A 16158-nucleotide genomic window follows, 5' to 3' on the forward strand; every position below is an offset into this window, starting at 1 on the left:
AAAGTTTAGCGTGCATTTGTAACGAAAAAATGTCGTAGAAGAACATGTCGTATGTTTTCATTAAGTCTGGAATGGGCGCATAGGCCTTCATACATTAATTGTAATGGCGTTTAGCCGACATAGGAAAGTAAAAACGGGCGCAAGGCCGAAGTAAGTTACATATAACATTTGCGCAGTTGTTGCGCGTTCCATGTTCGTAGTAAGATGTGGCCATCTAGGGTGCGTAACTTGTAGGCTCCTTTGCCCAGGACCTCGTGGATCAGGTACGGGCCTTCCCATTTAGGTGCCAACTTTCCTGGACGTTCCGCATTTGACGCTTCATTGTCGCGGAAGACGTATTCCCCTGGGGTGAAGGTACAGATACGGACCCTTGTGTTGTAGTACCTTTCTAGCTGGGTCTTGTACTTGGCCTCTTTGATTCGCGCGATTTCGCGTCTTTCTTCTAACAAGTCCAAGTCAAGGCGTCTTTTCGCTTCATTGTCAACTGTGTTGACCGCTGTCATGCGTGGTGAGGGTAGGCCAATCTCCGCCGGGATAACCGCCTCCGAGCCATAAACCAAACTAAAAGGGGTCTCGCCGGTACTTGTTTTTGGCATGGTTCGATGAGCCCATAAGATGCTTGGGAGCTCATCAACCCATCCTCGTCGCCTTGTCCCCAATCTGGCCTTTATCCCCTCGACAATGCATTTGTTCACGCTTTCCACTTGTCCGTTGCCTTGGGGGTGCGCAACAGATGTGAAAGTGTGTTCAATTTTCATCTCCTTCATCCACTTCTTGAGATCTTCCGATGCAAAGTTGGTGCCATTGTCTGTTACAATCTTGAGCGGGAGGCCAAATCTGCATATGATGTGCTCCCAGATGAACTTGCGCACAATCATAGCTGTGGTGGATGCAAGGGCTTTGGCCTCCACCCACTTTGTGAAGTAATCAACAGCCACAATGATGAATTTTACGGCGCCGGGAGCATCCGGTGTCAATTCCCCACTGCTGGAAGGGCCATGCAGTGGATACGGGGATAAGATCGTTCTTTGGGCGCAGTGTTTTTGGAGAATGCCTCTGGCAAGAGTCACATTTGCGAATCTCCTTCAGCGCGTCTACATGCATACCAGGCCAGTAGTAACCGGCGCTCATGATCTTTGCGACAACCATCCGTGGCCCAGAGTGAATGCCGCAGATCCCCTCGTGGATCTCCCTTATCAGGTAGTTCGCATCCTGGGGGTCCACACAGCGCAGTAGTGGCCCCAGGAAGGACTTTCGATACAAAATACCGCCATTCATTTCATATTGTAGGGCTTTGTTTTGGATCTTCCTCGCTTCCGCTCTGTTTTCAGGGAGTACCCCTTCTTGCAAGTATTGGATTATCGGAGTCATCCATGAAGGTTGGCCCGTTTCGATCACATTCACTTGTCGCAGCAGCACCGATGGATTCTTGAGTACCTCTATCCTTACATCCTTGGCAAGATGTTAAAAGGAAGTCGAGGCGAGCTTGCTCAAGGCATCAGCTGGCTTGTTTTCGGAGCGATTGATGTGTATAACTTTGTGAGATTTGAATTGTTGGAGCAATTCTTTCGCTTGTTCCAGATACAAAGCCATGACTTCTCCCTTTGCGTCGTATATGCCATTTACTTGGCTGGCTATTAGGAGTGAGTCAACATGTGCGCGCAAGCTTTTAGCTCCCATCTTGATGGCGAGGCGTAAGCCTGCCAGAAATGCTTCGTACTCAGCCTCGTTGTTGGTGTTTTTGAAGTCCAACTTAATGGCGTAAGTAAACTCGTGGTTCTCTGGGCTCACCAGGCGCAATCCTGCTCCCGCGCCATCTTCATTTGATGCCCCGTCGGTGTAAAGCATCCAAGTTTCATCTGTTGCATCTTTTTCGGGAGTCTCTATCAGCTCGCACTCCTTGATTTTATCGGCCGGCACTTCTGTGATGAAGTCGGCTAGGACCTGACCCTTAATGGCCGGGCGCGGCCTGTACAAGATGTTATGGCCTCCCAGTTCAATGGCCCATTTTGCCAACCTTCCTGATGTCTCAGGCTTCTGTAGTATAGTGCCAATGTGGAAGTTTGTAAGCACGGTTATCACATGGCCAGTGAAGTATCGGCGCAGCCTTCGGGAGGCGTGTAGTAGCGCAAGAACCAGCTTTTCCATTGTGGAATATCTTGTTTCTGGGTCAGTGAGTACCCTGCTGACATAGTAGATCGGGGTTTGTACCCCGTTTCTGTCGACCAATAATACTGACCCTACTGCCTTATCCGAGGAGGACAAGTACAGTACGAGGGGCTCCTTCTCAAATGGTGCAGTCAGGGTAGGGAGTTCGATCAGACACGCTTTCATTTGTTGAAAAGCTGTTTCGGCTTCCGGGGTCCATTTGAACTCTTGTTTCTTCACACAATTGCGCAACGTGCTAATGAAGGGATACGACTTTGCGGCGTGATTGGAGAGAAAACGATTAAGCGCGGCCAGCCGGCCGGCTAGTCGTTGCATTTCCTTGATGTTTCGCGGTGAGGGCATTCGTTCTATAGCTTGTACTTTCTCTGGATTCACCTTGAAACCGCCGTTTGTGACAATGAAGCCTAGAAACTTCCCTTCTTCCATGCCAAAGGAACACTTGGCTGGATTTAGCTTCATATTTACGCTGCGCAATGAGTTGAACGTTTTCTCGATGTCTTTCAACATTTGGTCCTCCTCAGGACTTTTAACCACTAGATCATCGATATAAACCTCAATATGCTTTCCGATGTCACCTGCAAAGGTCTTGTCCATCAAGCGTTGATATGTCGCGCCTGCATTCTTCAGGCCAAAAGGCATCTTTGTGTAGCAGAAGATTCCAAGATCCGTTCTGAACGCTGTCTTGTCTTCATCTTCTAGCTTCATCTGCACTTGATGGTATCCTTTGTAGCAATCCAAAAAGCACTTCCATCGGTATGGCGCGGGAGAATCTATTTTTTTATCGATCTCAGGCAAGGAATAGCAATCCTTTGGGCACGCCTTGTTGAGATCAGTGTAGTCTACGCACATGCGCCATCCGCCGTTTGATTTTTCGACCATCACGGGGTTCGCCACCCAACTCTGATATCTTACCTCTCGCAAGATCCCGGCTTTGAGCAGCTCACATACCTGCTCGTTCATTGCTTTTGTCTTGTCTGCCCCTAGACTGCGCCTTCTTTGGACCTTTGGCTCGACAGATGGGTACGTGTTTTAGCAATGCTCGGTGATGTTGCGCGGGACACCGGTCATGTCTGCCGGTGTCCAGGCAAATATATCTATGTTTCGAAACAGCAGTTGTTTTAGACGTGTTCTGATTTCTGACGAAATGGCGTGGCCAATTGTCACAGTCTGCTCGGGGTATTTTCGGTTTAAAACCCATTTCTCTGGCTCGGTCGTGGAGACCTTCGCCGCCTTTGTTGGGCGCAGCTCTTCAGTTGACATTACTTCTTTTTTGGCATATATGATTGCTACTCCTGTCTTGGTTGGGAAACCTATCGCAGAATGAGGCGTTGAAGTCACCATGTTTAGCTCGCCTTGTGTTTCCCTCCCAATAAGCACATCATGCCTCGATTTCACTGGCATTACCATGAAGTTCACATTTGTTGTTCTTGAGTGTTTCCCGTCAGAGAGCGTGACGGGGAAACTGATCTGTCCGAGAGGAAAAACCATCTCGTTGCAAAATCCGGACAAAGGATAATCGACTGGCTCGAGTCGCGCTTTATCTTCCTCATCCAACTGATTGAAACACTGTTCGTAAATGATGTCGGCAGTACTTCCCGGGTCTATGAATATGTAGTCAGTTTCATAATGCCCGATTATACCGGTAATGACCACGGGACGTGTGGCGCGAGGTCCGCCGCGCACTACCGGAAATATAACTTGCTGCTCTTGCCAAGAAGGTTCATAAGGGCGTTTGCCTTTCTCTTTCGCTTTCGCGCTATACCTGGGTCCGTTGACCATGTGAGTCTCTAGTCGTCGGACCTTTTTGTGGTTCCCTTCATCGTGGCGCTGGAGTTGACGGGTTTCCTTGCGTACATTCTTCACTAAATGGCTTAGCTTACCGCTTTTGAGCGCTCTCTCGATTTCTTGGCGCAAGCTATAACAGTCGTCGGTCAGGTGCCCTGAATCTTTGTGAAAATCGCAGTACAAGTTGGGGTCTTGCCCTTTCTTGTTTGTCATTGGCCTGGGAGCCTTGAAATCGATATTCTCCGTCATCAATACCTCCTTAGGCGTTTTGGTGAGCGGAGTCCAGTGTTTGTCACGATTGTCGTCTCTGACCGCCTTCTTGTAACCGATTCGGTCAATCGTTTCTCGCGCATCTTCTCTGTAGCGTGGCCTGTCGTCACGGCCTCTTGGTCTCTCAGACTTCCAGTCATGACTCTTGTATTTGTTACGCTTGTTGTTGTTGTCGTGCGTACTTCCTCTTGAAAATCGATCTTCTGGGTAGTAGCCCTTTCCACCAGCAAGGGACTCCTCAGTTTGCGCGACGATTTTTGCGGCTTCCATTAGTTTATCCCACTCCTTTGGCATTCCATCTTTGCCTGTGATGGTTCTAATGAGACTATCGCATCTAGCCTTTTTGAAGTGGCAGCGCATGAGTTGCTCACTGACGCCGCCTATTTCCAGACATTCTTTGTTAAAACGCGTGATGAAGTCCTCCAGACCTTCACCATCTCTTCGCCAAATATCTTCTACCTCGGCTGTGTCGCGTTGGTAGCGACGTTGTTGGCTAAAGTAGCTTAAGAATTGCGTCTTGAAATCTGTCCATGATTTAATCTTCCCAGGCGGAAGGCTGTCAAACCAGGCGCGAGCCGCTCCGGTAAGAGTTTGAATGAACAGGTGGCACCACATGGGCATGTTCCAACCTCCCATGCAGCCCACACTCGTGAATGTTCTGACGTGATCGTCTGGGTCAGTCAACCCATTGAATTTCCCAACAGTTGGGGGTAGCTTCTCTCGTGAAAGCGGCGCGAGTGCAATTTTCGGGATAAACTTGGAGTGTTCCGCAGCTTCCGCTGGTCTGTATGCCAGGCGGAAATCTCTTTCAGCTTCTTCTGTGTAGCCAATGTGTTGTCTTGGCTTGTAGTACTCATGGTTTTTTGGTAAACGATTAAAGACTGACGATTCCTCGTCACCTTCCCATGTGGGATCATACGGGTCCGTTTCTTCCCATTCGTTGTTCATGCTGCGCGGCGTGAGCCGGCTGTGAACAGGGCCTCGCTGAAGGTTCGACGGATAGTCGTAGTAACTATCCGTTTCCCCTCTTGTATCGCGCGTGTCTTGTACGCTTAAACGTCTTGTAGGGGGAGGCCTGTTGATTCTGCCTTGTAGATTGGCTGGCGGGGGCATTTGGCGCACCCCTTGACTCTGAGGGGTGACCAAGGACGGTTCTGCCGTCAAAACTGCTTGCTGCGCGATCAGCGATTGGTATGCTGCATTGATGGTGGCGATGTTCTTGGCATACCACGAGGCTGGGGTTTCGCCTTCTGGTAAGCCTAGTAATGCAGATACATTTTGAGGTGGCGCTGTGTTCGACGGTCCTTCACCGTTGTTCCCTGGGGTGACCACTTGGGTGATGCGGTTAATGCTTCCGCGCGGACCCCCAGTATTGGTAATTTCAACTTCGCCGATTTCTTCGATTTGTTGGGCTTGGAAGTTTTGGATTCCTTCACCCAACGCCATGTTAGAGTTGGTTCCGAAACCGAACTCTGGAATGGTTCCTTGACCAGTCATAGTCGAAGGAAGAAAAAGATGTCAAAGGCTCAAATAAAAGAAGATGAGGTTGGTTATAGAAAAAATCGGTGGGCGCCAATGAAGAAACAGTGATCTAATTAGGGAGTTAATTAGATTGGTCTATGTTCCTTTCATGATGGTTAATCTTCTTAAGGATATTTGAGCTCCGACTTGGTAAACAATCCTGCAAAACAAAACACCGTTACTCGTTAAGAGGGGAATGTGGGGGTTTCCCTCTTAACCAGGCTCCGGCGTGAGAATAAGCGACCGCTTTGAGAGTAATTAAGTGTCAAGAGTGAGAGTAGAGGGAAAATAGAATCTTTAACCTGTGGAATGAGGTCTCTATTTATAGCCGGAGAGGTGTAAGGGGTTATGGGCTGATGGGCCTTGGGCCAGAAGCGGACAACAAAACGGATATGCTCTTTGTCTCACTGGCGTCGACCGCTTAGTGGCTTCTAGACGTTCATCGGTGCTGGCGCACCTTGATTGGAGCCACGTGTCATTGTTGTCGGCCTTGTTGTCCTTCTGTCATCAGCAGACAAGTGGAGATCGTGGGACAGTTGTCTCCGTCCTCTGATTGGTGCCACGTAGGCGTCCTTGTGTACTTCTCGTCAGGCGATCGTGGCGCACGATTGTCTAGAGCCTGCTAGACGCTCATTGGCTCCTTTTACTGCCACTTGTACCTTATGTACCACTGTGGGTAGCTGTGCGCTTCCCTACTGAGTGGCTCTTGTTGGACAGCAAACTAATCCGCGCGGGGTTAGTATGCTCATTTGTTCCATTGTTTTATGCTAAGTGCTGATATGTGAGCCTCTTGTGGGCCTTGCCTCGCGCGGGATAAATTACAATGCGTGTAGGCCGCGCGTGGATAGTATTAATAAGCTTTCTGAAATGAGGAGTATGGTTCCACGCGCAACCTGGGCGGAGGTTTGCGCGGCTTTTTGGGACCATACCCCTTCACTTGCGTAAATAACATTTGATGTTTTAATATATATATATTTTATAAAAGAATATTTCTATAAGTATTTAATAGTTGTGAAATATTAATCAAGATGAACATTTATTTATAATATGTCTTGTTCATGAATACTTAGACAATTATTTAGATAATTTTATTCGTCCTTTTAATTGTTTTATGAAAATATGTCTTCTCTTTATAGTACAAAGTATATATATTTCTATATATATATAATATAAAAATATTTTTATATATATAATTGAAATTTACTAAATAAGTATGATGACTTAATTTATATATATTAAATAGTTATTATCATTGTTGGATATTGGTTAGTGCTGCCTTGTTTAAGCATAGGTGATCAGTCCATGCCTAACTAAGGCTACGCTATCCAATACCTGTCTTGATAATACCCTTAATACCTAAAAATAATATTAATACCTACTATTATTAATATTTTATTACAAATATTTACCAAAAATAAATAATTTAAACGAGATTAGCGCAATTTTCAAATGTTGTGAAAAATGTCACCACAAGGTGATCGTAATCAAAGAAATGATTTGATGAATTCGAAGACTAAACAAGCATGTTATGGTTCAAGAGAATTGAAGTGCTTGTTGGGACTATTTTGAATATGATGGCCTCAATCCATCATATGGGACTTTGAATTGAATACGTAATGCGAGCAAGTTCAAACAATTGAACTTGGTGTAAACAAAACGAGTTCATGTATTAATAAGAAATTTTGGATATGGTTACAACAAAAACCATGTATGCTAAAGGAAATTGAGTTTTTCAAGAAACTTATTGACTTGATATCAAAGAGTCAATGTTTTGCAATAAACGTGGTTTATAAATGCAAAGATCAAATACAGTGATACGATATTTGAACTTTTGACAAAAATAACAAATTGGAATGAAGCCCTCCAGTGGTCTTCATAAATCAAACGAACCACATGCGCAACAAACAGTGCATGTGTAAAGTTTGGATTTACCAGGAAATGAAATAGATCAATATTTGCGACTATGAAAGAAATCCTCATGGTATGATGACTATTAGAGGAAGTAGAAACACGAAAGTCAACTCTTTATAGGCAGAAGTCAGAATTGCAACGAAAGAAATATAAGAACTTCTTATCTGGAATTTAGTGTGATAACTATTTGTTAAATGACATTATCAGAGAATGTCGAATGAAGTGAAATGAAATAGGGGATTTGCAAAAATATATGACTTCTTTTGTAGTGCTAATAATTATGACTCAGGTTAGACTATGCACCGATGTCTGTGAAATATTGTTCCAACGTACCTCAGCGAGATTTTGATCGTTTGTAAGATCATGTGGCAAAGTGCCGCTTTTTGATTAGGAGTTCTTTTACTGACGGAATTTAGTATTGGTATCATCGTGCCCAAATTTATATTTTTCAAAGGTCTTGCCTTGGAAATTGTATGTGATACACTTTGATGTCTTGTGGACGTGAAATTTTAGGTTTCATATGTTTTCTGGTGCATTAGCACAACTTTAGATGTTTCTTACTTGCGTTAATAGTTTATGATAACGCATTGGTAATTCTTATATTTTTGGATGGTGTCCCAACTTAATGGGTTTCCAGTATTATTTTGTTGCACGAGTTACGAGGTAGATGATCAAACGAAAGAATGTTTGACATCGAAATTAAAGATATATGCGAGAGATTCCTGATAAAGAAATGTAGATTGATTATTGACACATATGCTTGTGCTTTATTCTTAATCGACTTTTGGAATTCCTTATAGATAGATATATATATATATATATATATTATATATTTCACATGCTGTAATATACATACCTTTCATAAGGTTAAATGTATATAATAGATTCATATTTCCAAAATAAGTCAGATATCAGCTCATGATATTATTTAGGGAAATCTTGTCACTTGTTTGACATACTATGTACCCCGTCTTATCCGATTCGCGCCGGAGAGGTAATCTCAGTATATCCGGACAAGCTGGAGAGTCTGCTACTCTATACCCAGTTTTGCCGGAGAAAATTTTCTATTTCCCATAAATAGTATCTTTTCAAGATTTTAAAAGTGCCTCTTTTATTAGGGCTTTTATCCAGAATCAAGGAAATTTATATTTCCATAACATATCTTTATTCTAAACCAAGTAATATCAATAAGCAAGAATTAATAGCAATTAAGTGCTATTACCTGCGAACCGTCATTCTTATAGCGTACCACTATCCATTACATTATACTTATATAAGTAATTTTATCTTGAAGCTTATATTAAGGCAAAATTCTTAAGTTCAAGTCTAAATATCATTCAGAGTGCCATCAGATAATATTAAGTTTCTAATTCTCCGTTTAAACTAAGGTATTGTTATAACACCTAATTGCGTAAACAAGTGGCTTAGCTTATACTAAGACATCTTTTCTTATGTTCAAGTCTAACTGCTATTGGCTGTGCTACCATTTAACAGTAATATCCTAACTCTTTTTACTTAAGCTTAAGTATTATTATCACAACACTTATAGGCTTAAAGCAGTGGCTCTGATACCACCTTCTGTCACGACCCCCGACCCCATCCTGGCCGGAATCGGAAGTCGCGAGCAGTCAAGTGGTACCGGTGATTGTTTTTAAAAACATTGCAGCGGAAATTTCATCAGGACCGTGAGTTAGGAAAAATATCAGAGTTTAGAAACACCGGATTTTATTTAAATAGATGGAACAAATTCCATGTTTTTACAAAGGTAGCTTTTAATACGGGATACCCAAAACAATATTTCTTAAGTTGATTTAATTAATAAAATAAGCCACTTCTTGAAGTCCTTTAGTGCTGGATCCAATCCTTACTCTAATCTACTGTAATTACCTGAAACGCGTTTTAAAAAGGTTTTGTCAGCGGGAAATACTGAGTGAGTTCATTCAGGTTTTATGCAAAAACAGATTTGTTATAATTCACAGTATTAAGAGCGATTACAATGTTTCTGATATCAAACCAACTACCCACAGTATCTGTCACTCGACCATCCATTGGCTAGCCCATTTGTCCAATGGTGTCTGTGACTGTGGTCAGATCACCCCTTGGCCACCCGTTTGTCCAAGTGTGACGGGAAACAAGTAATGTATACAAAACCCCATATACCGGCTGTAACTTGGTGATTACAAAGACTTAATCCCTGTAATTATAACTTTGAAAATAATTTGGAGTTTTGTAAAACAGTTGATAAAAAGAGAATGACTCACTTTATAAGCATGCAAGATTGAGTTAACAAGCTTCTTGATTCTACTTCTTCCGATAATTAAGCATGCACTTTATTATTCTGGATCTTCTGATGTTTTAATAGTTTGTTTGATTGTGAGTGTGTAGTTGGGAGTATTTTTGGTAGTTAAACATATAGTTTAACAGAATGGAATACGTATTTGTGTAAAACCCAAATCAAACCTTAACGGTAGTCACGAGATTCGAACCTTAATGAATTTCACAAAGTGTAACACTTTGGATTCCGTTTACCGAAATCACAAAGTATAGTACTTTGGCATCCGTTTAACGAACTCTCAAAGTATAGTACTTTGGCATCCGTTTAACGAACTCTCAAAGTATAGCACTTTGGCATCCGTTAGTTGGTTCCTGAATCGATCGGACAGAACATCGCATCGGTGATTATTGGTTAGAACACCAACGTATAGAGAGAAGAAGAAAAGAAATGAGCAAAGAAAAATGAATCCTAAGCTTCCTATTTATAGGTAGATTTATTTCTTAGCTAGGAAGTTTCCTTAACCATTAAGTTTCCTTAAGTATTAAGTTTCCTTAACTATTAAGTTTTCTTAACTATTAAGTTTCCTTAATTATTAAGTTTCCTTAACTATTAAGTTTCCTTAACTATTAAGTTTCCTTAACTATTAAGTTTCCTTATCCATTTAATTAAATAACTTACTTAGCTTAATTAATTTTGCTTAGCTTAATTAATATTGATTAACTGATTAATCAATCATACTAAACTTAATTAACAAATTAATTAATCTACTCAGCTAACTTAACTGCTAAGTTTATTTAACTTATTAAGTTTACTTAGCTACTAAGTACTCTAGCAGCTCTTTGCTTACGAGTTCTAATTTCTAGACACAATGGAACACGTATTAGTGTACTAACTCAATACAACTTTAACGACAATCACGAGATAAAACCCTCACAACGATTTATAAGTGCAATACTTAACAATTCAGCGGATTCACAACGAATGACAAAGTATAGCCCGAGTTCGGACAACACTCAAACATTCAAGTCGAAATCATGACGAATAACAAAGTATAACTCAATTTGAGCAGCACTCAGACAATCGTTGGATAGTTATAATCGATCGGATAAAGTATCGTACCAGTGATTAGAGTTATTACCCTAATAACGGGCAGAGTTTAGGGATTTAGAGGGTAAAATCCCGAGCTATTATTTACAAAAATAAAAGCTGACGGAAAGAAAAGAATTGAACAGCGATCGAGTTAATACCCGGCATCGTAGCAGCACCCTGCTATACTAATTGGAGATTATTTCGGCTATAACTCGATGTATAATTGGAATTTGATCGTCGAATGAACAGCAGACTGCAAGTGCCGATGCCTGCTATTTATACCCGAAAATTGACAGGCTTACGGACCGTAAGCCTTATCCCTTACGGTCCGTAAGGGACACCTTTTCACTATAGGCTTGCCACGTGTGTGTGTAGGCTTGATGAGTCGACGAAATATTAAATTCGAATTTCGACAACGAGATATAAAGATAATCGTCAAGTGGGAATATCCCCCCCTGAGTTTTAGGGGCCCTGATCCTGATTCTGATTGTTATGAAAATTTTAGGGTTTATGCAGAATCACTTGGGTGTCTCAATTAGGGTTTCCTTTTTATAAAATTAACATAATAAGTATTAATTTTAGTGAGAGTCATTACACAATCTCCTCTTCATCGTCATTTGTCGGTCTAATGTACTTCGTCTCAACACATTCCCAAGCATCTAAATAGTTTGCCTGTACCCAGTTTTCAAACCGTCCTTCCAACCATTATACTTCTCGATGTTCATGAGTTCAGGTGGTTTTTGCATTGTCCCCGTTTCATTTTCCAACATCGTGTTCTGTGCAATAGTGATCGGGGTAACCGGGGTAGCGAATGCGTTATAAAATTCCTCGTCCATGTTTCGGATTTTCAAAATTCTCAAAAACTGTCTGTTCAAGCGGAATAACAAACTCAAGCGAGATCACTGAGTTCAAGCGAAATCAAACAAGATGTTTTCAAGCGGAATACGGTTGAAGCGGAATCAAATATTACTTTCAAGCGAAATAACGCGTTCGAGCGGAATTAACCCAAAATCTCAAGCGAAATCCCAAATTCAAGCGGAATAAGGATGAATTTTCAAGCGAAATACCGGTTTTTCAAGCGAAATCAAAACAAAATGCTGCTGATGTCATCATTCATTCGCTGATTTCAAGCGGAATTAAGAATTTTGTCAATTTTAAATCGAATTTTAGCCTGAAACTTTCCAGGATTTGTTAAAACATAACTGCGCACATTTTGTGAAAAATTGAGCCAATTTTATCTATGAAAAATTTTGAATTTTGAAAAAGAAGATGAAGAAATCAGAATTTTTATCTGAATTGGTAAGAACTCTTCTTCCTGAGCTCTGATACCACTTTTTAGGATCGTTTTCAGACCCGCACGAGTCAATCAGAAGAGTTTATCTCAGTTTGAATGGCGGAAACAGACAAACTGTGGTCAATTCAGCACACAAATTACTTAAACTGTCGATTTGATTGATATAATGCCGATATACAGCGTAATGACACTTCGGCAGCACTTCGTTGCAAAACCGGAAGAATTGTTATCAGATTTCGCTTGGAATGCACTATTTATAGGCATCATATTCCGCTTGAACACGTCTCAAGCGGAATCTCCATGTTTAACTTCAAGCGAAATCAGCATGAAAACTTCGAGTGGAATTAGATTAAATATGATTTCGTTTGAACATGACAAGGTGTCATTTCGAGCGAAATCACTACTAATTCTTATTTTCTCGTTTTTCGTGCCCTGATCTAACTAGCTCTATACAAGACTCAACACAAGACGAAATTGACAGACGGATGCACCAACACCACAGCTCCTACACGCGTGTTGTGACATGAGCATAGCTGGCCCTGGGAGGGGCCCCAAATACAACATTATCGATCGTTAATACAGCACCAATGTGCGTTAATAGTAAGGTAATCTGCCTGGTCTACAATTCATCATGCAGACAAAAACATAAACACCCAAAGGTGTATATATTATATACAACCCCACAACACTGGGTTGGTTATTCATTGAGATTTCATAATTGAACTTATTACAAGATATGTGAAGGCCAAAAAACAAAAGTTACACTGCCACAGGGAGATTACATACCAAAACCGAAACCTATCTACAAACTGCGTACGATTTCTTTCGCATACTACATTTTTTAACGCGATGGGCACGATGGGTGGCTTGCTCTATATGAACTGGATACTCAAATCCAGATTATGTTACCTTGCCATTTTTGAAGATGTGAAAAGGGTCAAAAGAATCTCCTGAAATTCCGGGTGGTTGCTTGATACGAGCGCATGAGCAAACCGACACCAACCCCGATACCAAGGCACATCCCAAGGCCAATCCCGACACCAACTCTTACACCAGCGTTGAACCATGTGAGTTGACCATCCTCATCATAATACATTTCCTCTGAATAGTAGCTTGGTCTGAGTTTGACTTCTGATTCGTACTCGTAGCCTTCTTCGCCTGTATGCTGAAAAAATAAATTCATTTCCCATTACTTACATAGGTAAATATAATTCAACATTTGTTTGATGATAAACAAAAATGACATAAGATCACAACTAATAAAGCCTATGAGGGGATAGTCTCTACAAACATGATTCTTAGTTGTGTGCTCAATCATAAGTTTCAAACATGGCGGTAGAAAGATTTTGCATAATCAGTGCCACTAAGATTTCATCTCTTTAAATAAATTTGATCTATTTTGTTGTAAAATAAGATTTAACGTTATTTTACTAATTTCGTGAAAATAACGTTAGAAGCGGTAGCTGAAAGACAAAAGGGTACATGCGCTAATCGGCCTTTGTCTTAATTGTTGAGTGTTATGTGTCTTATGTCCAAGGTTTGATGCAAAACTACTATCAATCCCGGGGTCTCATTAGAAACAGCCTCTCTATTCCTATGAGGTAGAGCTAAGGCTATCTACATCTTACCCTACTTAGACCCTACCTTCGCTTTGCTATAGGTGGGATTTACTGAGTATGATGATGTGGGCTCCACTGCAATCCCTTAAGTAAATAGTTCCTAAATTCATATACTCATATCCATGTTCTTATTGTCATCATTTAGATGGTGTCATGGTGCACATCAAGACTAACAAGACCAATGTGGGGATGTTTGGATATATGTTTAATCCGATTATCACAACCTTAAATTGCAATGATCAATTCTAATTAGTAAAAATCATCAAGTTTATAGCTTTCTTTCTTGTAATCAAACCACTTAAGGGGAGTGTTTAGGATTTTGATATTGCACTTATTAAAACTACTTCTTTGATTATTGCACTTTGATATAGCAGATAACTAGCTTTGAGTGTTTGGATAAAAACAATGATCATCTGCGTATTCAAACTGTCATTATTAGCTGAGCGTAACTACTTTCTGAAACCACATCCAAACACCCTAGCAAATTAGTTATAAGCATAATGACAACAAGTTCAGAACAAGCTATTTACCGCCAATTTCCGCTGCCGAACAACCCCATTCTCCCTCACCATTTCCTTATCAACCTCTTCATCCTCCGGAATCGCATCCAGCATCCCACACCTCGACCCCCGTCTCCGCGGACTAACCAGAACCGTTTTCGTCAATATCACCGGCACCGACGAGCAACACCCCGCTATATAAACCTCAACCGACGTCGAAAACCCCCCAAATTTCGCCAAATTCCCCGCGTAAAAATCCATACTCCACCCCTTCTTCAATTCACTACCACTATTGTTCCACATTGGTTCAATTCTCTCCAAAGAACCACACAACACCATCTCCCTATCATCCAATTCATCATTAACAACCTCAAATTCAACCGCCCCTGAAACCCTAACATTATCCGTACTAACATACGTAACTTCCGACGACTCTTTATCCACACGGTCCCTACGCAACGTCACTAGACCAGTGTTCGTTGACGGAACCCTAACGCCGTTAATCTCGAGGGAAACGCCGATCTCACGGCGTAAATTCCGCAGCGTTAGGTTTACCGGAACGGCGTTAACGGCGCACGGTGTGATTCTGACGTAGAATAAACGGATTTCGAGCCAGCCTGACGTTGTTTGAACATGAATGTCACCGGAACCGTTTGTGGTTATGAAATTGAATGGTTTTTTGTGGTTTTGATCCATTGGATTGGATAAAGATTGGGTTTTTAGGTTAAGGGATCCTCAAAATCGAGTGGGGGAAGACGAAATTGAGGATTTTGGCTAGGGTTTGTGAGGAATTAGGGCAAATTATGGACGATTGAATTGGGATTTGGGGACGGAGAATGGGGAACATGGAGGTGTTGGGTGTACACGCGCCGCTACACGCGGCGGAGATATCTGTGACACGTGTGTGTGGAATGGTATTGTGATTTTTTTGATGTATCGGTCTACAAAGTTGACAACTATTGAATGTATATAAAATTGATTTACAAAATTGGATTGTAACTATTTTTGTACATAACTATGCTTTTTTTTTTTTAAAGATAAATAGAGGGGCCTAAAACAACAAGAACACTACATAATTAAAAGAGTAAACTGCCATTTTGGTTCCTGTGGTTTGGTCAGTTTTGCCACTTTAGTCCAAATCTCAAACTTATTACATCTGGGTCCCTGTGGTTTGCATTTTGTTGCCATTTTAGTCCAAAATCCAAAAAACCTATTTTTTTGACTGTTGCAACCTCCTATTTTGTCCTGTAGTGCAGGGGCATTTTGGTCCATGTTAATTTATTATAACATTTCAGTAATTAATAACATCTATCTTCAAAAACATCATCAAACTTCATCATCAAAACCCAGAAAATCAAGAACATCATCAAACTTCATCATCAAAATCCAGAAAATCAAGAACATCATCTTCAAGAAAATCAAGAACCCAGAACAAAACTAGAAACCATCACAAAAATCAAAATACAGACAACAAATCAAAACAAAAACCGATTTGTAAAAAGAAACGAGGCTCAGATCTGTATCTTCAAGAACATAATCAAACATCATCATCAAAACCCAGAAAATCCAGAAAATCCAGAAAATCAAGAACATCAACTTCAAGAAAATCAAAAACCGATTTGTAAAACCACCATGGCTGCAAACAGAGGTTGCAAGCGCACTTGCCCTCCTCCGATTCTGCCACGCCAAGCTGCGGAAAATCTCAAATGTTGACCCGATTTTGAC

General features: G+C 41.4%; 1 protein-coding gene across 1 annotated transcript; it reads right to left on the reverse strand.

Moving 5' to 3' along the window:
- Window positions 1–12948: 12948 nt before the first annotated feature.
- Window positions 12949–15444, reverse strand: LOC110921407 (uncharacterized protein At1g01500). Its single transcript, XM_022165725.2, has 2 exons — window positions 14464–15444; window positions 12949–13479 (listed from the first exon to the last, which is right to left on the reverse strand). Exons 1-2 carry the CDS (start codon window positions 15127–15129, stop codon window positions 13252–13254), a joined length of 894 nt encoding a protein of 297 aa, XP_022021417.1. The 5' UTR covers window positions 15130–15444; the 3' UTR covers window positions 12949–13251.
- Window positions 15445–16158: the final 714 nt, after the last annotated feature.

This window comes from Helianthus annuus, chromosome 17 (genome assembly GCF_002127325.2).
Source record: "Helianthus annuus cultivar XRQ/B chromosome 17, HanXRQr2.0-SUNRISE, whole genome shotgun sequence".
Classification (NCBI taxonomy): Eukaryota; Viridiplantae; Streptophyta; class Magnoliopsida; order Asterales; family Asteraceae; genus Helianthus; species Helianthus annuus.

Bases quoted from the DNA above. Each gene is read 5' to 3' on its own strand.
- LOC110921407 (XM_022165725.2), bottom strand. From the start codon at position 15,129: ATGGATCAAAACCACAAAAAACCATTCAATTTCATAACCACAAACGGT. The intron at 13,480-14,463 runs GTAAATAGCTTG...TTATTTTTTCAG, and splicing joins TTCGGCAGCGGAAATTGGCG to CATACAGGCGAAGAAGGCTA.